This window comes from Salvelinus sp. IW2-2015, linkage group LG4q.1:29 (assembly GCF_002910315.2).
Source record: "Salvelinus sp. IW2-2015 linkage group LG4q.1:29, ASM291031v2, whole genome shotgun sequence".
NCBI classification, from domain to species: Eukaryota; Metazoa; Chordata; class Actinopteri; order Salmoniformes; family Salmonidae; genus Salvelinus; species Salvelinus sp. IW2-2015.
This window is the reverse complement of record NC_036842.1, coordinates 47865529-47893362: the sequence shown is the minus strand read 5'-3', so window position 1 is coordinate 47893362 and position 27834 is coordinate 47865529. Positions and strand designations below refer to the sequence as shown.

General features: G+C 43.1%; 1 protein-coding gene across 4 annotated transcripts; it reads right to left on the bottom strand.

The window, feature by feature from the left end:
• Positions 1–1819: 1819 nt before the first annotated feature.
• sin3aa (SIN3 transcription regulator family member Aa) lies at positions 1820–27254 on the bottom strand. 4 transcript variants are annotated; one of them, XM_023984823.1, is made up of 21 exons: positions 27198–27254; positions 16943–17156; positions 15143–15304; positions 14904–15010; positions 14505–14799; positions 14104–14355; positions 13854–14006; positions 12955–13110; positions 12681–12770; positions 12073–12191; positions 11660–11870; positions 11358–11474; positions 10623–10861; positions 10180–10363; positions 9476–10058; positions 6068–6237; positions 5694–5867; positions 5462–5554; positions 5099–5193; positions 4769–4970; positions 1820–3380 (listed from the first exon to the last, which is right to left on the bottom strand). In XM_023984823.1, exons 2-21 carry the CDS (start codon positions 17123–17125, stop codon positions 3150–3152), a joined length of 3816 nt encoding a protein of 1271 aa, XP_023840591.1. In that variant the 5' UTR covers positions 17126–17156; positions 27198–27254; the 3' UTR covers positions 1820–3149. The 4 variants fall into 4 exon arrangements, with proteins under 4 accessions (XP_023840591.1, XP_023840593.1, XP_023840590.1 ...); XM_023984825.2 differs by lacking the exon at positions 27198–27254 and adding an exon at positions 18980–19209 and having other exon boundaries at positions 12681–12767; XM_023984822.2 differs by lacking the exon at positions 27198–27254 and adding an exon at positions 18980–19208.
• Between the last annotated feature and the right edge of the window lie 580 nt (positions 27255–27834).

The following is a 27834-nucleotide window of genomic DNA, read 5'->3' as shown; positions in this document are numbered from 1 at the left end:
GATGTCTTCCCTTTAACGCACAGTGTTGAGATTGCCTGCAATGATAACAAGCTCAGTCCTATGATGCTGTGACACACCGCCCCAGACCCTCCACCTCGATCCCGTTCCAGAGTACAAGCATCGGTGTAACGCTCATTCCTTCGACGATAAACACGAATCCGACCATAACCCCTGGTGAGACAAAATCGCGACTCTTCAGGGAAGAGCACTTTTTGCCAGACCTGTCTGGTCCAGCAACGGTGGGTTTGTGCCCATATGCGACGTCTGGTGAGGACCTGCCTTTACAACAGGCCTACAAGCGCTCAGTCCAGCCTCTCTCAGCCTATTGCGAACATTCAGCACTAAATGGAGGGATTGTGCGTTCCTGGAGTAACTCGGGCAGTTGTTGCCATCCTGTACCTGTCCCGCAGGTGTGATGTTCGCATGTACCGATCCTGTGCAGGTGTTGTTACATGTGATCTGCCACTGCAAGGACGATCAGCTGTCCGTCCTGTCTCCCTGTAGCGCTGTTTTACGCGTCTCACAGTACGGACATTGCAATTTATTGCCCTGGCCCCATCTGCAGTCTTCATGCCTCCTTGCAGCATGCCTAAGGCACGTTTACGCAGATGAGCAGGGACCCCTGTGCATCTTTCTTTTGAGTCAGTAAGTAGAAAGGCCTCTTCAGTGTACTAAGAAGTTATTTGGATTTTTATTAATTATCTTTGAAAGACAAAAGTGAAGTTTCTTTTTTTGCTGAGATTTATATATATATATATATATATATATACATACATACACACACACAAATGCCAGCTTCCCGGACAGCTACAAACAGAAGAATACGTACATTGGTACTCAAGGTACAAAGACAGCAGTCTATGATACCTGCTGGTTTCACCATTCAAGACTTTTGCACCAAAACTTGGGATATTTATGAATTTGTAAGAGGTTCCTTAGGTTCTCAAACTATTGGTACTTTGGAAACACTAAAGTCAACAGGAAAAACGCACTGTGGTGGATGCATTGTAAGACTTGATCCTGACAATCCTGACAAAATCATTTTGAGTAAGTTGAAAAGTGTTTTACATAAAGCTTAAAAATCCTTAATCCTGTCTCCTCCCCTTCATCTACACTGATTGAAGTGGATTTAACAAGTGACATCAATAAGGGATCGTAGCTTTCACCTGGTCTGTCTGTCATGGAAAGAGCAGTTAAATGTTTTGTACACTCAGTGTACACCTAGTATCACATTCCAAACAACTTTAGAGAAGATTAAAATGCCCAGTGCAGTAAAACATGTGATTTTCCTGTGTTTTATATACATTTCCACACCATGTGGTTGGAATAATACTTTGAAATCGTGAAAATGAGAATGCCCTTTTCATGTAAGAGCTGTTTGAAAAGACTTCCTGAAATGTCATCCTGTTTTGGGGGGTTGGAGCTTAAGCCTTTCCATTGTGACATCACCATGCGGTAAATTAGTTAATTGACCAATAATGAGTTGCAAACCTCTCTACCAATAACAGCTAGTTCAGTTTTTTCCTCCCCACTCAGACCACTCCCAGACAGTCCTAGCAAGTCTTTGCTAAGAAGCTATTTTATTATTTTTGACCATTATAATTGAAAACAATCACAATAAGGTACTTAATTATTATCCAGAAATTATTTGATAGAGATTGGCTTAAAACAGGTTTTAAAACAGGATTCCTAGGACCTTTTCTGAGATGCTTTATGGATACAGGCCCTCCGCTAATAGCCCAGCGCCACTCCATTCAGAGTATGTTCAGCATATCCACATAGGCAGTGATATCGACTGAAATGAAAACCAAAATCAAACTTCAAAAAAATTTAAGATTTTATAAAACTTCCATTTCAAAAACAAAGACCTGGATACATTTCTACTTTTCAAATGAACATTTCTTACTACAAAGAACAAAAAAACACAGTAAGGAAAAACAAAAAACTACTATCATAATCAACTCCCTTTGGTAAAAACTGTCTTGCATTTTTATTTTTCATATACGTACTAACTTCAGCCATCTCTCACTAAAGTCCACAGTAAGCTTAGAAAGTATTACTAGCACAACAACGCAGTTCTTAGTCATAAAAAAGGTCTGACACTATGTACAGTTTTATTTACAGTGTGTGGATAGTCCATCCATAATGATCTCGGTTTATGTGTACAAGCTGGTGTATTGGCGTAGTAGGGCGATGCCAGCAACTTCAAAAGGTTGAATATCAGGGCGGCCAGGATTAGTTGTGTTTATATACTTATAAATATATACACAATACATTTCATAATCTGACATTCACAAGCTATACAATTTTACAGTCAGACACAGCAGAGTTGTGTGGCTAATCTACTTGTCTTTTTACATTAAACACAACAGTGCTTTTCACTTCTCACTTCCCCCACAACGCTGCTTGTGACTCAGGCCTCGTTCTCTTAATGCACCCTTTAGTTTGAAAAGGAAAGGTGACCAATAAGAAACAGCTTGTTCTCGTTTTGAAGTGATGTGGTTATTGTGATTTGTCCCCAACACAGGGACGTGGCTGTGCCAGATCGTTTCAACTACAGTCCGCTTTGAGCTCCATGCACCCTTGAAACAGTGGCAACAAACTCAACCCCATCCAATTCCTAGTTAAGTGCACTTATCCCCCAAAACTATTTCCCACGGATACCGCAGTTACACCGTCACAAGTAATCTTTGACAACAGAATCCTTATTCTGATGGCTTCATATATTACTATGTCTGTCAATAACAAACAACCAAACCCCAGTCTACTGACTGAGCGCAAGTGAGGCTGTTAGCTAGCAGGCACCTCTAGGGAGCACACAGGGCAAGTCCCAAAAGCCTTTTATTAAAGCCCCGAAGACCATGATTTGCGATGTGGTTTGGTCTGCTGGTAAGAGCTCAGATCAGTGACTGTGGCTAGATTTCAACCAACAGAACAACTCCCTACGTTTTGGCACCGAAGGCCCTGCAAAAGTGTGCACAGCTAAAAACGCTGGTTAAAAACAGTGATCCAGTCGCCCCCGGTAAAACCTAGTTTTGTGTTGTGCTCCCATATCAGCCTTAGAAAGTTGTTGATATGCCCTCTCCTCCTCACCCATTCCTGACCCATCCTAGTATATAATCCCAAACTCCCCTTCCATTCCTGGTGGGTTATGGTGCTTTGAAGGGTGAGCCGTATTTGACACGGTACTTGTTGATGTTCATGAAGTGGAGGATCTCCAGCTCGCGGGTGGTGGTGCACGGCACCAGGCCGTCACGCCCCTCTCCCATCAGCCACTTGTTGGTCTCAGCGGCCATATCGCGAGTGACATGCTCCTTCACCCAGAAGTCGACCCAGGCCTGGAAGCGCTTGTGCAACCGAGTGCTCACTCTCTCGTGTGACTGCAGGTAGAAAGGAGAGAGGGACACCGTGGTCATGATACTGTGTTAAAAAAACAGAACTCTCAACACAGCAAATACAGTAATCCCTCGTTTATCGCGGGGGTTACGTTCCGAAAATGACCCGCGATAAGTGAAATCCGCGAAATAGAAAACTTTTTTTTTTTTTACAATTAGCAACTATTACATGTATACAAATACAGTGACTCACGTGTAGGCCGTTTCGTCGACATTATGGGTTTAGGAGATGTTCGAAATTACAAGATAATTTGGCCAACTTAATGTAAATTTGCCAAGCTGTTTTATGTACGTACACATAACTGCACGAGACGACAAAATGATAGCACAATTCGTAGCATGTTTTGATACAAGAAGCGGGAGTGAGTTTTTAGCGAATCAGAATGCCGAGCACAATGCACCAAAAAAAAWAAAAAAATGCATTATGAAAATCCGCGAAATAGCGAATCCGCGATAAGTGAACCGCGAAGTGGCGAGGGATCACTGTATAGGTTTCTACGGTATCGCTCACACAATTGGTGGTCCTTTAGAGCAGCGGTTCCCAAACTGAGGCACGCGAGGGATCGGCGGAGGGGGCACTTGGGTCCCACCCCAAAAAGGAACTCAGTCCGGCTTTCAACGTACTCTTGAAAGTTGTAATAGTAGAATGCACAAGGTGCAATTTCGAAAATGGGTAGTGCATCAGTTTTCCTTGTCATGTCAGTCATTGCATAGCATACGTCACGTTCACAAACTAGTCGGAACTAGGCAACGCTGACATTTCCAACTTGCTAACTGGTTGTAGTTATACGTGCCGCGTTCAATGAATCAGCAAGTCTGAAAAGCTTGAGTGTCCTAGTTCCGACTTGCATGTGAACGGGGCATAAGAGAGCTATTTATAACCTCTCAGAAATGTCCAGATCAACTAATCCATGTCAGCGAATGTTTTTTTGCAATACATTTTGTTGTAATGTTTGAGTCACTCAAACATGAAAACACATTAGATATGCAATTTTATAAATTTTTCCAAAACGAGATGTAGAACTTACAATTTTTCTCTGCAACGTGACAAAATGTGTAGAATTGCTGGAAATAAGCTTTAAAGCTGAGAAACGTTCTCTCCACCAACAAGAGGGTTGTGAACAGTCAGAAATAGACGTGGCACGTGTAGGAGGGGGCGCGGAATGTTCCCCAATGCTTGAAGGGGAGCCTGAGTGAAAGTTTGGGAACCACTGATTTAGAGGATGGTTACTAATTTAACCGACTAGAATAACAAGTCACAAATAGGATTGTGCCCATTAAAAGGATGAGGCCACAAAGGGTAATATGTACAGCTCCACTACACGAAGACGGTAGTGGGAGAGGAATATGAGTAAATGGGAGGAGGTGAATACCTGGTGAGCTCGCAGCAAGGCAGTGCGTCGGTACATGTAGTCCTCAGACTTGAAGACATACACCATCTTGTAGGAGTTGAGCTTGAACATACATTCCATTTTAAGGTTCTCAGCATTCTCCATGGACTTTTTCTCTCCCTCGCTGGCCTCCTTCTCTAGCTGCTCCCTACCCCTTTGGTACTTACGTATCCGACGGAGGTTCCTGATTAGAAAAGGTTCCAGGTTAGGCTAGTCAAAGCTAACTCTCTTTTGAGGCATTTTGCACCACTTCTCCCTTGAAAAGGGAGAATAAAGAGAATAAAGAATGCATATTCAAATAGTGACACTAACCTGGGAAGGAAGACAGGTTTCTGAGCAAGGTGTTCCCGCAACTCTGGAGAGGTAGAGTCAGAATTCAGGTAGCGACCCACGTAATCTGACCAGCGCTAGAAAATACAAAACAACTCCACTCAATACACAGACCAGCTGCCAAATTAAAAGGTTAGCAGTGACAAAACACATCTACCGTTTACCACAACACTAAAAACAACTTTCAACTAGATGTGTTCACAGATTGACAACAATCTTCGCCACTGGTCAAATACACTAGAACAAAAAATACAGGTGCGCTAATTAAGTGGCGGAAAGCTGAGAGATGCCTGGGTTCACAGGGGAGAAAATAAAAGCATATATTTGTACTGTGCTGTCTATTACCTCTGCCTCCATGGGTTCATCGGAGTTCTCCTCCTCGGTGTCCAGAAGCTCCACTGTCAGTTGAACATGGCCTCTGTTCTTTAGAAACATAAGCTGTGGCGAGAGCGAGGGAAGAAAGGCAGGAGGGGAGAGAGAGAAAGATAACGTTAGAGTTTTTATTTATACATGTGTGCGATAGTCAGAAACAGACATCACAGGACAAAAAAATATTTCCTGACAGTGGTCGATCTACCTTGAAGCAATTCTCATCGGACATGATCTGTTCCGCCTTGCGCTGGTAGCATCCCTCTGTGGAAGCTCTGGATGTCTGGGTGGGAAGGGGACCTCCGGTGGCCCCGTTGGTGCCCTCTGCTAAGTACAGTTCTGTCACCTGCACGCAGATCTCGTCACTCACTATGTGCTGGAGCTGCAGACACAGAAAAGAAGAAGAGCTGAGTGGAGAAAAGTGCACAAGGTCTAGACCAACAGAACCAACCTATAAAAAATGCTTAAACAAAAACTGAAAACAGGTTTAGAATCAACCTGGAGGATCAAAAAGCTAGCTATGCTACTAGGAACTAGCCCAAACCTAGTGTAAAAGAAAAGCAGTAATGAGGGGCTACTGACCTGCCTGACAATGCTCTGGATGAGCTTGTCCATGGTGAAGGCAGTGTAGGCGTGGATGGTGAACATCTCCCTGAGGGAGTCCTCGTACTGGGTGGGCTCCATGTTACCATCCAGGAGGTTCCGCACCATCTCCAGGAAGGCAGAGTAGTAGTCCTCCACCTCTACATCCACTGTAGGTAGGGAAGAAAGACTATCAGAAACTGAYCATGGCATTATGCATTTCAGTTCAACCAGTGTACAGATGACATTTAAATAGAGGACTGCATTCCCATGGGATGCCCGCAGGACCTGAGGATCCCGACAGATCGTTGTGGCGCGGTCAGCATTTTTCATGCTGCGGGTGGGAGTGGGCGGTCAGACAGAMTTCTTTGGGATGAAAATATTTTTGTTGTCCTGCGGAGTTAGAAATGGTGGTCTTTCCGCTTTGTATGGGTTAGCCTAGGCCTACCCATTGTATTAAAAGCACGTCACATTATTCACAAACTTAGAATTCGCTACTTCAACTTCAGTAGCCGACCTCTGCTCTTCTAGATGGGCATGTGAGATCAAATGCGCCCAGTATACAGTACCAGTCAAAAGTTCAGACACCAACTCCTTCTTAATTTTTACTATTWCCTACATTGTTGAATAATAGTGAAGACATCAACACTATGAAATAATATATACGGAATCCTGTAGTAACAAATGTGTGTTAAAACAAATCAAAATATATTGTAGATTCTTCAAAGTAGCCACCCTTTGCCTTGATGACAGCTTGCACACTTGGCATGATCTCAACCAGCTTCATGAGGGAGTCATTTGGAATGCTTTTCCAACAATCTTGAAGGAGTTTCCACATATGCTGAGCACTTGACTGCTTTTCCTTCACTCTGCGGTCCGACTCATGCCAAACCATCTCAATTGGGTTGAGATCGGGGGATTGTGGAGGCCAGGTCATCTGATGCAGCACTCCATCACTCTCCTTCTTGGTCAAACAGCCCTTACACAGCCTGGATGTGTGTTGGGTCATTGTCCTGTTGAAAAACAAATAAGTGGGACTAAGCCCAAACCAGATGGGATGGCATATCGCTGCAGAATGCTGTGGTAGTCATGCTGGTTAAGTGTGCCTCGAATAAAAATAAATAAAAAATAGCTGACACCAGCAAAGCACCCTCACACCTCCTCCTCCATGTTTCACGGGGAACCACACATGTGGAGATCATCCATTCACCGACACCGCGTCTCACAAAGCCAAAAATCTCAAATTTGGACTCATCAGACCAAAGGACGGATTTCCACCAGTCTAATGTCCATTGCTCGTTTCTTGGTCCAATCAAGTCTCTTCTTCTTATTGGTGTCCTTTAGTGGTTGTTTCTTTGCAGCATTTTGACCATGAAGGCCTGATTCAGGCTGTCTCCTCTGAACAGTTGATTTTGAGATTTGTCTGTTACTTGAACTCTGAAGCATTTATTTGGGCTGCCATTTTTAAGACTGGTAACTCTAATGAACTTCTCCTCTGCAGCAGAGGTAACTCTGGGTCTTCCTTTCCTGTGGCGGTCCTCATGAGAGCCAGTTTCATCATAGCGCTTGATGGTTTTTGCAACTGCACTTGAAACTTTCCAGATTGACTGACCTTCATGTCTTAAAGTAATGGACTGTCGTTTCTCCTTGCTTATTTGAGCTGTTCTTGCCATATTACTAGGGACTTGGTTTTTCTACCAAATAGGGCTATCTTCTGTATACCACCCCTACCTTGTCACAACACAACTGATTGGCTCAAACACATTAAGGAAAGAAATTCCACAAATTAACAAGGCACACCTGTTAATTGAAATTCATTCCAGGTGACTACCTCATGAAGCCGGTTGAGAGAATGCCATGAGTGTGCAAAGCTGTCATCAAGGCAAAGGGTGGCTACTTTGAAGAAMCTAAAATATATTTTTATTTGTTAACTTTTTGGGTTACTATATGATTCCATATGTGTTATTTCATAGTTTTGATGTCTTCACTATTATTCTACAATGTAGAAATAGTAAAAATGCTGCCTGCCCGAACGCATAGTGCCAACTGTAAAGTTTGGTGGAAGAGGAATAATGGTCTGGGTCTATTTTTCATGGCTCGGACTAAGCCCCTTATTTCCAGTGAAAGGAAATCTTATTGCTACAGCATTCAACGACATTCTAGAGGATTCTGTGCTTCCAACTTTGTGGCAACAGTTTTGGGAAGGACAATTCCTGTTTCAGCATGACAATTCCCCATGTACAAAGTGAGGTCCAGAAATGGTTTGTTGAGATCAGTGTGGCAGAATTTGACTGGTCTGCAGAGCCCTGACCTCAACCCCAATGAACACTTTTGGTATGAATTGGAACACCAACTGCGAGCTTAATTGTCCAACATCAGCACCCGACCTCACTAATGCTCTTGTTGCTGAAAAGAAGCAAGTCCCCGCAGCAATGTTCCAAGATCTAGTGGAAAGCCTTCCCAGAAGAGTGGAAGCTGTTATAGCAGCAAAGGGGGGACCAACTCCATATTACTGCCCATGATTTTGGAATGAGATGTTCGACGAGCAAGTGTCCCGAGTGGCGCAGCGGTCTAAGGCACTGCATCGCAGTGCTTGAGGCGTCACTACAGACCCTGATCCTGATCCGTATCACACCCGGCCGTGATCCGGAGTCCCACAGGGCGGTGCACAATTTGCACAGCGTCGTCCAGGTTAGGGGAAGGTTTGGCCGGGGTAGGCCATCATTGTAAATAAGAATTTGTTCTTAACTGACTTGCCTAATTAAATAAAGGTTAAATTCATTGTGGTGTATCTTTCTAAGGAACTGTACTTCCTAAATATGATTTAAGGCTCTAGTTTACAACATTGCCTAGGAATAAATACTGATTAACCACATTTGCCTCAATCTGAAAATCGTCCCACTCCGAATGTAGGCTATAAAAATAGCTCAAGAGAAAGTCTCTCCAAACTACACCTAGCATATTGGCCGATAAACCCAGTAATATCGATAGCTTAATATAATGGGCCACGTGAAAATTACATAGACCTAAAATAACATTGCAGGACTGCGGTTGGGTTGAGGACCAGTTCTTGCAGTAACAGGTGGGAGTCCGCTGGCAGGATGAAAAAAAAAAAGTGCCAGGCAGACCTCTATACTTAAACACATCTTTCAATGCACAATCTGAATAGCAACTSATTTAATGTGGAAATTTTGCAGACAATGGCACATACTGTGTATGGCCAAGGGCTATGATTAGCCAATCTCTAGCTTGCTCAATGCTTCACAGATCCACAGTAGCCCCCCACTAACCCAGTGCGGACTTACCAATCAGTGTCTATGAGACTTACCAATCAAAGTGATGAAAATCAATGAGTTATTGAGTGTGAAAAGGCTGTGTGGAATTAACAGTTTTGTGCTATGAACTCACTGGGCTCTTTCAGTCTCAGCTGGATGGCAGGGTTGTCATTCTTGTCTCGCTTGAGGCCCAGCACCTCTCTCTCCCAGTCACGCTCCCGGATGTCCTCCTCAATCTGCCTCTCCGCCTGCCCGTAGATCCGCATCAGCCGCGAGCACAATGTCTGGTGCAGCCGCAGGAAGATGTACCAGTTATTGTTGACGTAAAATAGATTGTAGGCCTCGGCGCAACTTCGCAGCTTCTGGGCACCCGTGTTGCAGAAGAGGAGCTTGGAGGACTTGTTGGGGCTTCCGCCTTGCGTGATGCCATTGTGCTTCTTGGCCACGGCCACGGCCTCATCCAGCTCCATCTCCTCTTCCTCTTCTTCCTCCAGGTCTGAGAGCTCGCCGCGCTGTGCGAACAGCATGTCGGGGATCAAGTGGTGAATGATTTGTTTGATCTTGTACTTGTCCTCCTTCTGGATGCCGGCCTGCCTCTTGACGTGGTGGATGATGAGGGCGGCAGCGTCATCCAGGATCTGGCTGTCCTCGTAGGTCAAAGTCAGGTGGGGGCCGCTGGGCATTGCGGTGTTCTCTTCCGACGCCTGTTCCTGTCGCTACACCGCAACACAAAAGCACACACTTTTCACCTACTTGCTGGAGAATGAACAGCAACATAAAATTCCCACAATTTAAGATTCTGTCCATTTTAACTTATTGGAATTCAAGAAAACTCACCTCGTCGTAGATGCTCTCAATCTCATTGAGCAGTGTCTTGGATCGTAGCACCTTGGTGTCGTTCTGTTTGAAGTTGATACCTTGGTGGTCGAGAGACTTCAAGTAGTACTTCTCATTCTGCTCCCTCCAGATCTTGTTGAAGCCCCTCTGGGCTTCCCGCCACTCCTCCTCCTTGGTCTTTAACCTGAGGACAACATGGGAATGAGGACGGCTTGCAGGGGAAAACCTCAAGATGTGACTAAGTGAAAAGATTCATCGTTTTCAACTCAACACTTTGATGTAAGAACAGGCATATGAGCATGCATGAAAGAAGAACGTAGACACCCTGTAAACAAATATATAAAAATTGAATCAACAGAATCTAGGAATAGTTCATCCAAATTACATGCGGAATATACAATACTCCTTTCCTGGTACAGTTTGAGTTTTGGCTTGACACTCACCTCTTCAGCACAATGGGAACAGACACAGCAGGGTTCTTCTTGAGCCCATCGATGATGTCAGGGGCCTTGTCACCGTATATCCTCTGGATGGCCTTGCGGTGGATGACCTCGGAGCAGCCGCCCATGGTGTTGTCCAGCCGGAACTTGACCTGCTCCTCGGCCGTCATGCGCGACAGCCTCCTCTGTACCGCCTCCAGAGCTCTTATGGTGGCCAGGTTGGTCTCCAGCACCACGTCCAGCTGGAGGCAAATACAAATGAAAATAAGGGAGCGTTAGATGACAAGCACAACATGGGCAAGACAACATAATAGCATAGATCAGGGATGGGCAAACGGGAGCAATTTCAAAATTTGGTTGTGCTTCAGATACTTAATTAGCCCATGTCAGCAAAAATGTTATAGATTGGTAAATTAGTCTAGCGGCCAGCTATCTAAACTTGTAGTGAATATGGTCGAATTACTGACAGGGGTGGGGCCCATTGGACATTAGTTATATTAAAAACTGCAAAAGTATACCTCCACCCAATGGCAAAATTGCAGGAAATGCTTATTATTATTTTTTTAGATGTCACGGGGGGGCTGAAAATTTTGTTAGCAAGGGGGTTGACACGAGTTCTGTTTTTTGTGGTCCCCACCCCCATCAAAGTTGCCCATCCCTGGCATAGATGGATGTATTTGTCCATGAAACAGATCGAAACTGTTTTTATTTATTTGGTTTAGTTTTGGGCTAACTCACCTCGAAGCGTTCATCCTCACATCTGTAGATGTGCTCCTCATACTGGGTCTTTTTGGAGCTCACAAAGGTGGAGTCTTCAGACCAGGAAGGGAAGGACACCCAGGTGTCATTGAGGACCTGGATGAAGCAAGGACACACTAAACATCTTGTGTACATACTTTACACATATAAAAAGGAGTAATTATTTCTGTGTACAGCTGACAGGTAGGTGTGGTTAATGGCTGGTGAAAAAGGTTCCCTTGAGGGCCTGTTAAATGGCTGTAGTTCTTTAGATTGCCTTCGAGGGGCAGTGTTGCACTTACCTCTTTGCACAGTGGCGTTCTCCCGGTGCACTTGGGCTGCGTGTAGCTCTTCGGCAGTGCTCTGTAGCTCGAGCCTAGTCTCTTGCAGGAAGCATAGTCGATCTCCATGGCAATGCCCTCCAAGGCACGCTCCTTGGGATAGCGCTCAGTGTGGGACATTTCCCGGTATCCTATGAAGTTCTTGAACCAATTGAACAGTTCGGGGAATTTCCTGTCAACGACAGTGGCCATTTTGGTTAAAAAATGTTTTTGCATCAGCCACACAAAGCTTTACTGAATGGATCAAATGAATGCATAACCAGTCGAACATGTCAATGATGTGAAACAAGCCACGACCAATTTGGAGTGGATGAATCTAGAGTTAGTCGGTCACTGACTGATGAGTGTGGCAGTTTCCCAACTTCCGTACTCACCCCAGGAAAGGCAGCACCAGTTGCACCAGCTCAGTTCTGGAGATGACCTCTTGGTTGAAGATGACCAAACAACGCAGGAAGTTGTCATAGGCCTCTGCACTCCGCAAGGCCTTCCGCACCTGCAAAAAAATGTATAAACACCTGGATGAGACGCCAAGCAAAGACAGATTCAAAAAGTTTGATTTATTTTGTTGTTGCATGTTTCCCTTTAAGATTAACTATATCATACTGCACCTTCAATCTTTATGGGGGTATGCCGCCTAGGGTGGCAGGTAGCCTAGTGGTTAGTGTTGGACTAGTAACTGAAAGGTTGCAAGATCGAATCCCCGAGATGACAAGGTAAAAATCTGTTGTTCTGCCCCTGAACAAGGTAGTTAACCCACTGTTCCTAGGCCGTCATTGAAAATAAGAATATGTTCTTAACTGACTTGCCTAGTTAAATAAAGGTAAAATAAAAATAAATAAATTTAGTTCATTATAGCAGGAAATCATAAGCTACTTTTACTCGTTAATATTTAATTAAATTAGTTAAAAACATTGACCTATCAGGTTATTTAATTCCGTAGCTAATGAAACTAAATTGGGTAGAAAGCCAAGCTCAAACTCACCTTCTCAAAGAACAGAGATTCTGTGCCATCTCCATGTTTGCTGGCTTCTACCAGGGACGAGTCTTTTAAATTCAGTAACTTGGGCTTCTTCTTCAAGATAGCAAAGATGTGAACAAAAAAGAGATTGAATTCTCAACTGTGATGTAAAAAATATCATATCAGTTTATATTGATAAATAATTCAACACAAGCTGTAAAATAGTAGAGCATGCTGGAAAGCAGTCAGAGTGTAATGCATTTTCGTATCTACAGTGTGCTGATAAAGGGGTGAGTACCTTGACAGGGGGTGTGGCAACCGTCCCAGAGAGCATGCGGATCTGGCAACCGTTCTGATTGGGCCTCTGTTTGTTGTTGAGCTGCAGCTTCTTCGCTGTGCCACCGTGGTCATTCCGCACAGACTCCGCCTTTTCCGCTGTCGTCTTGCTTAACAGCTAGGGAGGACAAGGGACAAGACATTGGCAGATAACTCAGCGGTAGTTGCATACTCATTTGAAAACCTGCTATCGAAAAGTTACATCAACCACTGAATATTTTGTCTGATATGGACTTTTAGGGACAAATACTTCTGAATACAAATTAATACTTTGAACAGACTTTATAGGCATACACTGAGTATACCAAACATTTGATATCACCTTCCTAATATTGAGTTGAACCCCCCTCCCCCTTTTGCCCTCAGAACAGCCTCAATTCATTGGGGCAAGGACTCTACAAGGTGTCGAAAGCGTTCCACAGAGATGCTGGCCCATGTTGACACCAATGCTTCCCACAGTTGTGTAAAGTTGGCTGGATGTCCTTTGGGTGGTGGACCTTTCTTGATACACACGGGAAACTGTTGAGTGTTAAAAACCCAAGAGCATTGCAGTTCTTGACACAAACCGGTTTGCCCTGCACCTACTACCATACCCCCTTCAAAAGGCACTCAAATATTTTGCCTTGCCTATTCACCCTGAAGGGCACACGTACACAATCCATGTCTCAAGGCTAAACATCCTTCTTTAACCTGTCTCCTGCACTTCAACTACACTGATTGAAGTGGATTTAAGAAGTGACAATAAGAGATCATAGCTTTCACCTGGTCAGTCTATGTCATGGAAAGAGCCGGTGTTGTTAATGTTTTGTATACTCAGTTTAGATTCTCAGGGCACAGATAAATGCTTTGTGCTCTACTCACCACCGAGCTGTTGGCATCTGGTAGGAACTGGCCAAACTCAGAGAGAAGGTCCTCCTGGTTCTTGAAGAGCCGGGCCACCTGGGCATAGACCTCCTGCTCTGTCAGGGCTGGGGTGTAGTTCCCTCCTGCCTCCTTAGCATTCCGCTGCTCCTTCTAGAGTTGACAGAGAAAAACATTGCTATTATGAATGCTCCAGTTGGACTATTATGTGATAGGTGGTCTAAGAGGAAAATGTGGTTTGGCTGCTGACCTGGTAGGTGTGCAGGATCTCCAGGAAGGCTTTGTAGATGTCCGGCTGACCCTGGAAACGGTTCTTGATCTTGTTGACGTAGTTGATGGCATGATTGAACTCCACAGGCTGGTTGTTCTGCAGCGGAGGGGCATTGGGCGTGCCACTGATCGGGGTGTGGGGCTGCAGGGTTGGGGATCGGGGGGAGGCATAGGCGGGGATGGACGGATTGGGCTGGCTGCTTGGCGTGAGGACTGGAGATTGCAGTGGCTGCTAGACAAAGACAAAACGAACATGTATATAAAAATTATGTTGGGGAAAAACTAACATAATTAACATTTTGGACTAGCGGACTGAGAAAACAGAGTGGTAAACATAATACAGGCAAATAATGTGTAATATTTATATTTTCACCCACTCACCTTGCTTATCTTGGTAGGGGTTGGCTGTGTGGGAGGGGGTGGGGCAGAGGTGGTGGTGGGGGCTGGCACCTGGGGCTGGTGCAGGGTGGGTGGTCCCGACAGGGGGATTTGTGAGATAGAGATGCCGTGAGGGGTGATGTGGTGGATCTGACCCGGCGTGGTCACATTGACCAGGTCGTTGGTCGCGACCTCGATCTTGTAGCCCGGTGGCAGGAAGGTGTTGAATCCCATAATGAGGTCGGGGTGGCCTTTGAAGAGCTGGGAGACTCTGCTTATCACCCCTGGAGTGTCAATGCTGTGACGAAACAGAGAAACATATTTGCTTGAAAAGCAGTTAACTTTTGTCATGCTAGAGTAAGAGAGAGGCAAACCTTAAATGTCAATAGTGAATGACCTCACCTTTGAGACTTAAACTCCTTCATGATGTCCAGGAAGTCATTGTATACTTGAGGTTGGTTGCCAAACTGGAGTTTCACTTGGTCCAGGTAAGACAAAGCATCTTCCACCTGAGAGAGACAGGAAGATATCCATCACTCTAAGTCTGATCACTGTTCATCTGGGTCTTATTTGATTATATTTCAGAAAAATGTCTAAATTGCTCCCATTAGGCTGGCTTGGAAAACACCAGGAGGTCTCACCTTGAGCCTCTGGAATTGCTGCTGGCCCTGGGCTGAGGCAGGGGGGTGAGCGTGGCCCTGCATCACAGGGGGCCCGTGGGGCTGGACCGCTGGGCTGTGGTGGTGTACAGCTGGGCTAGGGGTGTGCCCATGACCACTCGAGTTATGTGGCACAGTGGGGACCTGTAGGGGGGACAGAGTCAAATACACTACCGGTCAAAAGTTTTAGAAAACATACTCATTAAAAGTATACAAATAATAATAAATCTTTTTTTTTTTTACTATTTTCTACATTGTAGAATAATAGTGAAGACATCAAAACATATGGAATCATGTGGTAACCCGAACAAGTATTAAACAAAACAAAATATATATCTTTAAAATATTTTTTTTATATTTAAAATAGCCACCAGTTGCCTTGACAGCTTTGCACACTCTTGGCATTCTCTCAACCAGCTTCACCTGGAATGCTTTTCCAACAGTGAAGGAGTTCCCACATATGCTAAGCACTTGTTGGCTGCTTTTTCTTCACTCTGCGGTCCAACTCATCCCAAACCAACACAATTGGTTTTGTGGAGGCCAGGTCATCTGATGCAGCACTCCATCACTCTCCTTCTTGGTCAAATAGCCCTTACACAGCCTGGAGGTGTGTTTTGGGTCATTGTCCTGTTGAAAAACAAATGACAGTCCCTCTAAGAGCAAACCAGGTGGGATGGCGTATCGCTGCAGAATGCTGTGGTAGCCATGCCGGTTAAGTGTGCCTTGAATTCTAAATAAATCACYGACAGTGTACCCAGCAAAGCACCCCGCACACCATCACACCACCTCCTCCATGCTTTACGGTGGGAAATACACACGCAGAGATCATCCGTTAACTCACATTGCGTCTCACAAAGACACAGAGGTTGGAACAAAAAATCTCCAATTTGGACTCCAAACCAAAGGACAAATTTCCACCGGTCTAATGTCCATTGCGCGTGTTTATTGGCCCAAGCAAGTCTCTTCTTATTGGCATCCTTTAGTAGTGGTTTCTTTGCAGCAATTCGATCATGAAGGCCTGATTCACGCAGCCTCCTCTGAACAGTTGATGTTGAGATGTGTCTGTTACTTGAACTCTGTGAAGCATTTATTAGATCTGCAATTTCTAAGGCTGGTAACTCTAATGAACTTATCCTCTGCAGAAGAGGTAACTCTGGGTCTTCCTTTCCTGTGGCGGTCCTCATGAGAGCCAGTTTCATCATAGCGCCTGATGGTTTTTGCAACTGCACTTGAAGAAACTTGCAAAGTTATTAAAATGTTCCGGATTGACTGACCTTCATGTCTTCAAGTCATGATGGACTGTCGTTTCTCTTTGCTTATTTGAGCTGTTCTTGCCATATGGAGAATGCCAAGAGTGTGCAAAGCTGTCATCAAGGCAAAGGGTGGCTATTTGAAGAATCTCAAATATAAAATATATTTTGATTTGTTTCACACTTTTTTGGTTATTACATGATTCCATATGTGTGATTTCATAATTTGTATGTCTTCAGTATTATTCTACAATGTAGAAAATAGTAAAAATWAAGAAAAAAACCTTGAATGAATAGGTGTTCTAAAACTTTTGACCAGTATAAGGCATTTCTTTTTTGGGGAGGAAATTACTGATTGTTTGGTTGTTTTATGAATGCAGTTCTGGAATTGATTGATCAATTGTTAAATCATTCCAAAGTGTAAATAACAACAGAATATCACTATTAGGGAAGTTACTGCTCATCTATTAATAAAAATAGCAGCTAAATCTATTAAACCATAAACCTTGGTTGCGTGTGTAGCACCGCGTACCTGGTAGCCCTGTGGGACAGAATACTGAATGTTGCCTGCGGTAGGCTGCATGCTGTCGCCCACGGCCTCGTACACGGCAGGCGCCGGGGCCAGGACGCGGTGCTGGAAAGCCTCCGTGCTGCCGGTGAGGCGCCGCTGTTGGGACGCAAATACCGGTTCCTGTTCCTCCAAGCGCCGTTTCATGTTGAACTCATGCTCGAGGGGGCTGAAAGACCTGCGGACGAAACAACTTCAGCATGGCGTCCGGGTAGTCATGTATTTACCCGGCCGTTTTTTTGTCATACTCGCGCAAAAATTGTGTTAACMTTTTCACTTAAATGGGGAGAAAGACAGCGTCAAAAATAAATGTACTTTCAGGTAGGAAGGTATACATTTAAAAAAAAAGTAAGCCTAAACTTAACACAATCAGGTTTTATTTACTTCAAACATCCATGCTGGGAAGAAAGTATGAGCGTGCCAGTTGTCATTTGAATCTGAAGTTAAACATGGACATAAAAATACGACTGGCACGTTTTGATACAATGTTGGAATACTATGTAGACTGAAAACAACCTAGCAGCCAAGGCATGCTGCAGAACTATGAATTACTTATCGAAGCGACGCCACCGTACTGGGGTGTATTCAGAACATTACGCCAATTTACTTTGCAAAACAGAAACCGTTTATTCCTAACGGAAAATGTTTTGCAATGAAAACGAGAGTTTCTACTGGACAAATTCAGGAAGGTTCGTCCCCATTTCGTTTGCTTCTTATACGGTTTCCGTTCTAAGATGTAATGAATACACCCCTGATTGAATGTGACTGGCTTGCTACCTTCCATTCATGATCTATCTACCGTGGTAGTGATTTATTTCCTGCAATTTCAGATGATGACAAAATAGTCAATATGAGATTTCTACTTGGTTAGTTTAACGAGAGGTTCCAATAAATATGTATTTTGATGTAATAAAATATCTAGCTAGTAGCTGGTTAACATTTCGGACAGGCTCCTTGTAAGTTACACAATGCTGYATTTGTTATGCTTAGAAATGGCACGCTTGCTAGCAAAAGTTTAGTTAACGTTAGCTATATTGAATTAATATTCCAATACATCTGTGGCTAGCCTACACACGTAGGCTATGATGAATAGACCACTAGCTTAACTATATGACCGGGTCCATGTTTTTGGTTGGTGCCACCTACCTAGACAACCTCGGCTGGCCGACTCGCTAACCAGCCAACATGTAGTTAACTTAGCAAGCGTCTTCGATCAGGTAGGTAACTAACTGCCAACAAACTAACGTCACAAGCTAGTTAGTTAACCATTTATGTTGTGTATCTTGATCGTAGCCACATGCCTAGCTTGCAAACAAACCACCAGCGTTTCCCAAATAAAGGCATTGCGAGTTAAGTATAAAGAGAACGGCTCATATATATGCAAGTGTATTGGCCACAATAATAGCTTCGGCCTTATTTTCAAGTTGAAATTAATGGACAGTCCCCTTTACCCTCCCCCTCTGCTTTGCGGCCTGTCACCATTTCAGAACACCGACCGCGAGTAGCCGAGTTACAAGACGAAGCGATCCAGTGCCCGCCTTTGGATAACGACTCAACTATTAAGTGCTTTAGAGAACATACTAACGCTAACTAGTTAGTGTTTTCAAATGCCATAACTAAGACCACCACAACAAAAGATGAGACATTAACGGTGCCTTTTAAAAATTCGCAAACTACCAATTTTTGTCCATTGCAAAGGTAGGTGTGTTAGTTAGCTAAGCTGTCTTGCTAGCATACAACATAAACAACACATTGATAATCGATTCGAGTGGAGCACGGCACACTATCTACAGTAAGTTAGCGTTGCACAATATTCACATGCTAGCCAATTTACCACATTTTTCCCTCAAATCTTTGCTAAAGAGTACTTCAGCAGTGACTGAAAGTCCAGTTCCACGCGCCAGTTTCCCTTYAGTGTTAGCTATATCAAAGTTGTATCGGGAAATAGCTAATTCAAACGAAACAATGATTGTTTTCTCAATTCTTGACAAATGAACTCACCCCCTGCCCTGGTAACACTGACTTGAACAGGCACGTTAAAGTTGCAGTCAATTCGTCGGTATAAACTTAAACCTTTGAAAGCCGAAAAGACTAACAGGAGCATGCATATACTTTTGTAAATAAAATAATTTAAACAGCTATAAGTATTTTAACAATCACCGCCCCGGACCGCAATAGGAAAATTATCCTCGAGAGAAAACCTCGGCTCGGTTCTTAAACAAGAGGCGTGGCCACGATTGTGTATTTCTCTTTCCCACCCACTGAACAATGTTATTGGTCGGCACTCGAAAGAAGCGGCAAAGTGGGATGGTATTGTAGTTATTATTGGCAGTTTGAGAAGTCCCTCAAATATTAACTGGAAAGGGGTTGTACTTTCACCCCAACCCTCGCGCACACAACATTCGAAAATTAGACTGAACAAAATGCTCGCGAAATAATCCGAATGTTTGTAAACAAAGCCGTTCTGGTAGTTCCGGGATGCGAGCGTCGGAAAGCTGCACTCGAGAACGCAAATAAAACCATATGCAGATCACCGCCGTAATAACTAGACTAATAATGTATATACTCAGTTTAACATTTCTATAAAATCATCAACACTATTCTTGTTATCAAGCCTCCATTATTTTAGGTTGTTAGCTAGCTTGCTTCGTTAATGGAGGAAATGCTAACTACAAACATTGCCTTGGTTGCAGCTGACCTTACTGTATGCTAGCCAGAGCCATGTATTTGTATGTCATTTTGGGGGGGAAATGTATTGCCAGCTAACTCCAATTGCAATGCTGGATAGATCGCTAATTTTTTCCATTTATGAAAACAGCGCATTAATTGACTTTATTTAATCTTCACCCACTAGTATTGTGCAGAATGAATGTATGCAAAGGCAGTAGCTAGCCCATCTGTAGCTCCCAACTACCTAGTTAGCTGAAAAGGGAGAAAGATTGAACTCCGCTATCTTGTTTGAACACCGAATGACCGACCACAAGCTGCCTGCCAGTGGGTGCGCTAGGTGGTTAGCTAAATATTCCTGCTTCAGGCATTGCATTGGCTCTTGTCAGCACGCATGGATGAATGCAGATGTCCGTTATGTCACGTTAACAAAGAAAACCCTCGTTTTCAATTAATAAGCTGTTTTGGTATCTACAACAGTACACACATATTTCCTTACCCAATGCCGATGGTTCCATAGCCTGCCATACGTGAGTTGCTGAGCTGGGTTACGAGAAAGCTATTTGTCTGGTATAAGCTACAGCCTACATGTCGACATGTAACGTTAATCATTGCAATTTGAGCTAACGTTATACACAAATAACTGTTTAAAATACATGATTGTTTGACTGTGATATCCTTCATCTTATGAGTGCAGGGCCATAACCAGGGTTGGAGTTTTAGTGAAGTTGAAGGATATCTCAAAGTTGAAGCTCATTTACTGCATTTCTATACAATTAAAAAACAATATGATTTGGAGAACAGCAAAAATGACCCCAGCCATGATGATCCTTGGCTGCTGTAGGTCCATTCACCTGTTGATCTACAAACACTGCATATTAGCTATACAACTGTAATGTTATACCCCTGAAATATGAGAAATTATTCACATTGACATCGTCATTAATGACAAAATCTCCCCCTTCATCCCACTTCCCTGTAACATGGCAGAAACTCGCACTTGAGCCTTTTACTCTCGGTTTTAGTCCAACAGCTGTAAAAACTATGGTACAATGATTCCCTACACTATTCAGTGCATCTTTTCTCACCAAGAGAAATTTCAAATTTTTGCAACCAGGAATATACAGTGATTTCTACATTGGCCACTTGACCCTATTTTCACTAGATAAACACAGCCACAAAGTCGTCTTCTCTGGTATTATGGCAGCCTGCAAACAAARGTTAAAGGTGTATGCTGCCACATACTATACAGGTACGAGAAAGTGGAAAAAAAATACAATACAAAATTAAATCCTAAAACCAATCTAACTACTTCAGTCATAGTCCAAATCACATCCCTACAGGATGGAACATTCATCAACAGGATTCCTTGTAATGCCATAAAAACGCTAAGCTGCACTCACAACACTGCCTATTTTCTCAGATTTCCAATACGTTTGCACCTTTTTAACATGCAACATGTCAGGATCCTGTTGGCGAGTAACATTTACTCGTTTCTCTAATCCCATGGTTTCTTAAACTTTACTGCCGCCTTCCACTCTTCTCGCCACCTCTGTCTCCTTCACCCGAACAGGGCACTTCCTGCATTCGGGCCATGCTCGCCACCACAATTGCAGCATTTCGCCTCAAATTGCTTATGATACTCCTCCCCTCTACATACACTTCACAAATTTACATTCATCACACTGCATGGGTTTGAGCACAAAGGCTCTTACAGGTTAGCTCGCATAGCCTAAATATATAGTACCAGTCAAAAGTTGACACCTACTCATTCAAGGGGTTTTCTTAATTTTGTACTATTTCYTACATTGTAGAACAATAGTGAATACAAAACTATGAAATAACACATATGGAATCATTTAGTAACTTTTTTTTTTTTAACAAATCAAAATATTTTATATTTGAGATTCTTCAAAGTAGCCACACTTTACCTTGATGACAGCTTTGCACACTTGGCATTMTCTCAACCAGCTTCATCTGGAATGCTTTTCCAACAGTGTTGAAGGAGTTCCCACATATGTTGAGCACTTGTTGGCTGCTTTTCCTTCACTCTGCGGTCCAACTCATCCCAAACCATCTCAATTGGGTTGAGGTCGGGGGATTGTGGAGGCCAGGTCATCTGATGCAGCACTCCATCACTCTCCTTCTTGGTCAAATAGCCCTTACACAGCCTGGAGGTGTGTTGGGTCATTGTCCTGTTGAAAAACAAATGATAGTCCCTCTAAGCTCAAACCAGATTGGATGGCGTATCGCTGCAGAATGCTGTGGTAGCCATGCTGGTTAAGTGTGTCTGGAATTCTAAATAAAATCACTGACAGTGTGACCAGCAAAGCACCATCACACCTACTCCTTCATGCTTCACGGTGTGAACCACACCTGCAGAGATCATCCGTTCACCTACTCTGCGTCTCACAAAGACACGGCGGTTGGAACCAAACATCTAAAATTTGAACTCATCAGACTAAAGGACAGATTTCTTGCTTGTGTTTCTTGGCCCAAGCAAGTCGTCTTCTTATTGGTGTCCTTTAGTAGTGGTTTCTTTGCAGCAATTCGATCATGAAGGCCTGATTCACGCAGCTTCCTCTGAACAGTTGATGTTGAGATGTGTCTGTTACTAGAACTCTGAAGCATTTATTAGATCTGCAATTTTTGAGGCTGGTAACTCAAACTTATCCCCTGCAGCAGAGGTAACTCTGGGTCTTCCTTTCCTGTGGCAGACCTCATGAGAGCCAGTTTCATCATAGCGCTTGATGGTTTTTGCGACGGCACTTGAAGAAACGTTCAGTTCTTGAAATTTTCCGGATTGACTTACCTTCATGTCTTCAAGTAATGGTGGACTGTCATTTCTCTTTGCTTATTTGAACTGTTCTYGCCATAATATGGACTTGGTCTTTTACCAAACCTTACCTTGTCACAACACAACTGATTGGCTCAAACTCATTGAGGAAAGAAATTCCACAAATTAACTTAAGGCACACCTGTTAATTGAAATGCATTTCAGGTGACTACCTCATGAAGCTGGCTGAGAGAATGCCAAGAGTGTGCAAAGCTGTCATCAATGCAAATGGTGGCTATTTGAAGAATCTCAAATATAAAATATATTTTGATTTGTTTCACACTTTTTTGGTTACTACATGATTCCATGTGTGTTATTTCATAGTTTTGATATCTTCACTWTTATTCTACAATGTAGAAAATAATACAAATAAAGAAAAACCCTTGAATGAGTAGCTGTGGCCAAACTTTTGACTGGAACTGTACATACGAAGGAAGAGACTCTTCTTCAAAGTACAAAAKAATGGCTGGAGTGGTCTTCCTTACTCCATCCACCATACAGGACAGTCGGCGTGGATCAACCACTGCATCTACTTTTTCAGTTACATCCCTTGCACACACTTCTAGCGCCACTCCAGAGATAACCCCTTTGATAGGTGCCCTGCTACACAGATCCACACACGCAACACATTCCAATTCAATATATTTTTCAGTTGCAAAGCACGCTCCTTCTGTTCTTCGGACACACAAAAAAACAAGATAAGCCCACTTCTTGTTATCAACCTTACCCAACGCATCTATGATATTCGAGATGTCAAACTGATCTCCCAGATCACGCACTCGGTCCAAAAGTAAGAGCAAGGCTTTACTAGATTCCATGACAATACTTCTCTTATTTCCCTTCTTGTTCGCCACTGCAATGCATTTCTTCTCACTCATCTCTACTCAACGTGTAACGGATGTGAAATGGCTAGCTAGTTAGTGGTGGAGCGCGCTAATAGCGTTTCAATTGGTTACGTCACTCGCTTTGAGACCTTGAAGTAGTGGTTCCCCTTGCACTGCAAGGGCTGCGGCTTTTGTGGAGCGATGGGTAACGATGCTTCGTGGGTGACTGTTGTTGATATGTGCAGAGGGCGCCCGGGTCGGGGCGAGGGAACGGACTAAAGTTAAACTGTTACAAACGCACCATCAGTTTCAAAAGAAACATCCGCCTCTCATCTTCTCCTTCTACCTGACATGCTTTCTGGTGTACAAAACATCGTTTTCGGCCCAGACACAACATATACAGACATGCCTGGTGACCAAATTGATGATGTTTTCCGTGCAGCGAGAGTTGAGTGGAGACTAACGGATTCGGTTCAGTCAGTCGTCCTGATGAGCCCTGATGAGGAATAACTTGTAATATTGATACCATCTGGATCACGTGATAGTCTTCACTGCTCAATGGGGATGTACAATATTATGTTTCAAATTCTCGCTGGAGTTTCTAGCCACAATATCCAATTTGGCTAAAAACTTCAGCGAGAATTTGAAACTTAATATTGTACACCCCCATTGAGCAGTGAAGACTATCACGTGACATCCAGATGGTACCAATATTACAAGTTATTCCTCATCAGGGCTCATCAGGACGACTGACTGAACCGAATCCGTTAGTCTCCACTCAACTCTCGCTGCACGGAAAACATCATCAATTTGGTCACCAGGCATGTCTGTATAGCCTCTTTCAGAGTAGTGAGGAGGATCCTTCATGTCGGGGGAAGTAATTTAGCCATTGGCGATCTGTAGAGTTTTCTTCTGTCAATTAACTTGAAATTCTAGCATTACACATTATAYTAATTATGTCCGATTTAATCAACAAATACGATAGTCAGTTTAAAAAAGGTTAAGGGTACAAGACTGTGTACATATCTGGCTGTGTTGGCAGAAATCACTACATATCCCATCGAGCCAAGCGGGGAGAGAGTGCCCATTGTTACTGTTCCAAGACCAGTCAGAAGCAGTGCTTGACAGGCAGGGGAGTACTGGTGTTGTGCCGAAAAGCTCCCCCCCTTCGCATGAACGCGCACACACACAATTCTTCATTGCTGCGACTTGCTTGCTAGTTAACATTTCTGATCACATTAGGCTGCGTTTCATTTTATTTTTTTATGTCGGTTTGATCGTGGGTGAGGCACTAGTAATGTCTGCAGTTTTCAGGTTTGGCTATTTGTTTCAAATGTATTAGTCTATAAATAAATCTCTTTGACAAAATTCGGCATCTCTCCCATGTCTTATTCGACTAGTAGTTCTGTAATGTTTATTGCTTGCCTACATTTTACTCCCTCCTATGTTTAATATAACATACATACATTAATAATTAATTTTGGTTGCCTATCCTGAAGTGAAGTTTGTGCTATAGAAAGCATTTGACTCTGATGTGTGCCACAGAAAGTATTTGACTCTAGCCACAAAATGTAAAAAATTAGGGGGGAGATTTCGGCAAGGCCATTATCTTTTCTGACGAAATTCTTCCCCCCTTCTATCTTGGGACTGCAAGGCCTGGCACACTTCAGAATACTTTTGGTAGCTCATGTTGACCAGTAGTGTGTGCCACGGGAAGTATTTGACTCCAGCCACAAAATTAAGGAAATTAGAAGGGGGGGTGGGGAACGACAACGATTTCAGCAGGCAAGAAAATGGCCTTGCCAAAATCACCCCTCACCCTCAATTTACTTAATTTTCTGGCAGGGGGTAGCTTTTCGGCCCAACACCGGGACCTAAAATGTTCTATTGCTTGAGCTCCTGTTCCTCTTATAGAATATTAGCTCAAAAGTATTGTGGCGCTGCTGCACCTAAATATCAACCGTACTGGCACACAACATGAGTACCGGCCCCTATTTCAGTCCAAGTCAGAAGCGTCCAGCAAACCCTATGCCAATGACGCAGGTGGATCTCTAAACTGAACTTGGATGCGCGTTAAGTAGTGCAATGATATCCTTCGCTACCTCATTTTATGAATTTGCAAAGTAATCTCGAGACGACTACAATAACGTGATTTTTCTCAATGTTGCCGGCATGTCATTTATACTACTTATCAGTACACTCGTAACAACTGAAGCATTACAAAACTTCTATTCGATCAAATAAACATCACGTGGGAAAAAAAATTTGGTTGACCAAATTTAACACTCATTGACCTTCATACAAAAACTCCTTGATTTGTGGGCGAAACAACGTCACCTGCTGGAGGGAAACAGATTTTCCACCGAGTTGTCTCGCGTATTACTGGGCATATACAGGCTGTCAAAGGCACTCCGACAAAGTTGTTTCTGACAAATGAAAACGTGTCAGTTTGGCACTTTTACAAGGTCGGAGTAATAACATATTCAACAAGACATTGGCCTGACATTAATATATTGGCTCAAATCTAGGTAATGCCTTTAGATTTCGATAAATTTAACTTTGGAATAATATTTCACTCCTCAAACACTGGCCTGTTTCGCTAGCGTTCCCAGAAGTCTCGCGATGTTGCGCGTCTGGGTTTAGAAACTGTGGTGGAACTTCCAAAATAAACCATCGCCCACGGGAGGCGGAGCTGAAGCACAGCCAGGGATTCCTCCCTCCTCCACCCGAGGAGTTACAGCAGCGATTGTATGACAACCGTGCCAGTGTACAGATTACTAGACATTGACCAGTACGCACATTTGAATTCGTTCTGAATCGGGTTTTGGCATGCTTCTGCTGAATACAGTCAACTGGATTCGCCTATGTGACTTATTCAGACTCGGAAATAGAAGCACAGCTAACAATGTCGACCGACGTAGGCACCAGATCTATAATGTTGTCAAACACATAAAAAGCCATATGGTTATTGCTAGAGCGGAAACATTTTAAGCATGTAGCCAACATTAAGCTAACCAGCTAGGACAGAGCAAGGACATTTCAAGTTTTATAGGATTGATGGCAGACAAGTCTCGGTCTCCCTCGATATAGCTAGCAGATTGTAACTGGAGCTTCACATAGCCCTGCAAAATCCCAAATGCTAGCTGGTTCGATATGGCCCCTCTTACTTTTTCTACCGAAAATGATCAGGGACGATTGTGAAATGCTGCGTTCTAAAGCAATACGGGAAACATAGAAAACTACATTATTTCCTCGGTTGCAGCAGCTTTGTTGTGCGTAGATTTGGAACATACTAATGGTTGAAACCTGATATACAAGACAATTTAGATGATTTCGTTTGAAACATGCAAGTCAGTTGCCCTCAATGCCAAAGTCAAATAGGAACTATGAAACATTTTGTAAGCGTCATTACAATTGAAGTTATAGGCAATTCCGTGTCAAAAGCAGTTGTAAATGTAAAGTAAATGCCTCCGTTTGAGCGTCTTGATTACATTCTTTGTTTACTTTGATACTCGGAGTAAAATGTCCTATTCACCACAATAACTCCCTCCCCCTGCCGATCCATTTGCAAACTGTAGCCTATACATCGAGGTCTGCAAGATACTACATAGTATTTTTACTTCTCGGGAAGTGTAAACAATTTCTATATAACCTAATTTACATTTAATTCGTGTTCTTTCAGCAACAGAAACGCATACTAGGRGGAAATTTGGCTTGCAACCATGTCCTTATTTTGGCCGTTCCTTTGACATTATCGCGTAAACACCAATACATTTGCAAGAACAAGATTCATAGCCTATATGCCCTTAACCTTCCCAATCCTTATGAACGTCATATGGTTCGAAATATGAAAGCAGCAACATTTATGTTTGCTTTACCAGCTGTTACATACCTAGGAAAAATGATCTTCTCACTCCGGATTCGTGTTTGTAACAAAATAGTTGGAAACGCCCCCCCCTCCTCTTGCATTGGCGTACACTTCTTCTTACGTCATTTGAGTTTAAATATTACCCGCCAAACTGTTACCTATAGGCCTACTTTTTTATGCTGGTCTAGTCTAAGAAATGTAATAGTTTGAAACAAATAAAGATTTGGTATGAACTTTGATTCATAAAAAAAAAAAAAAAAATGTAGATATGTTATTGTCAGTAGATTCTATCCAAATGTATAAGCTATGGCAAAAGACTGTCACCTGGTGACAGCAAAAGAGGAAGACMTTGACTGTTGAAATGTTACCAATCTTTATTAAATAATAGCTTTTGGGAGCAACTAATGTGAGCAGAAATTTMTTTTTTAATGCATCTTATACCATAAAATTAAAAATGGTACATAATGTAATAATAAATATCTATTCTCGATTAGGCTACCCTCCCTTCACTTTCAGGTGGATGCCACCAGGTTTCCTCCAAATTAAGAGCATCTTGATTCAAGCAAGCCTAAAGTATAACCATGGAGTCAAGACATGAGGCATGACACTTAAAGAAAAAGAAAATCCTCTGCTACTTTTAACTTCTGTGATATCTTTGATA

What these genes read in the sequence shown, in the direction of transcription:
- sin3aa (XM_023984823.1), bottom strand. Translation starts at nt 17,125, where the DNA reads ATGAAACGGCGCTTGGAGGAACAGGAACCGGTATTTGCGTCCCAACAG. An exon ending in AATCTCTGTTCTTTGAGAAG is followed by an intron (nt 12,192 to 12,680) that starts GTGAGTTTGAGC and finishes ATTTTTTTGCAG; the next exon opens with GTGCGGAAGGCCTTGCGGAG. An exon ending in CTGGTGCTGCCTTTCCTGGG is followed by an intron (nt 11,871 to 12,072) that starts GTGAGTACGGAA and finishes TGTCGTTGACAG; the next exon opens with GAAATTCCCCGAACTGTTCA.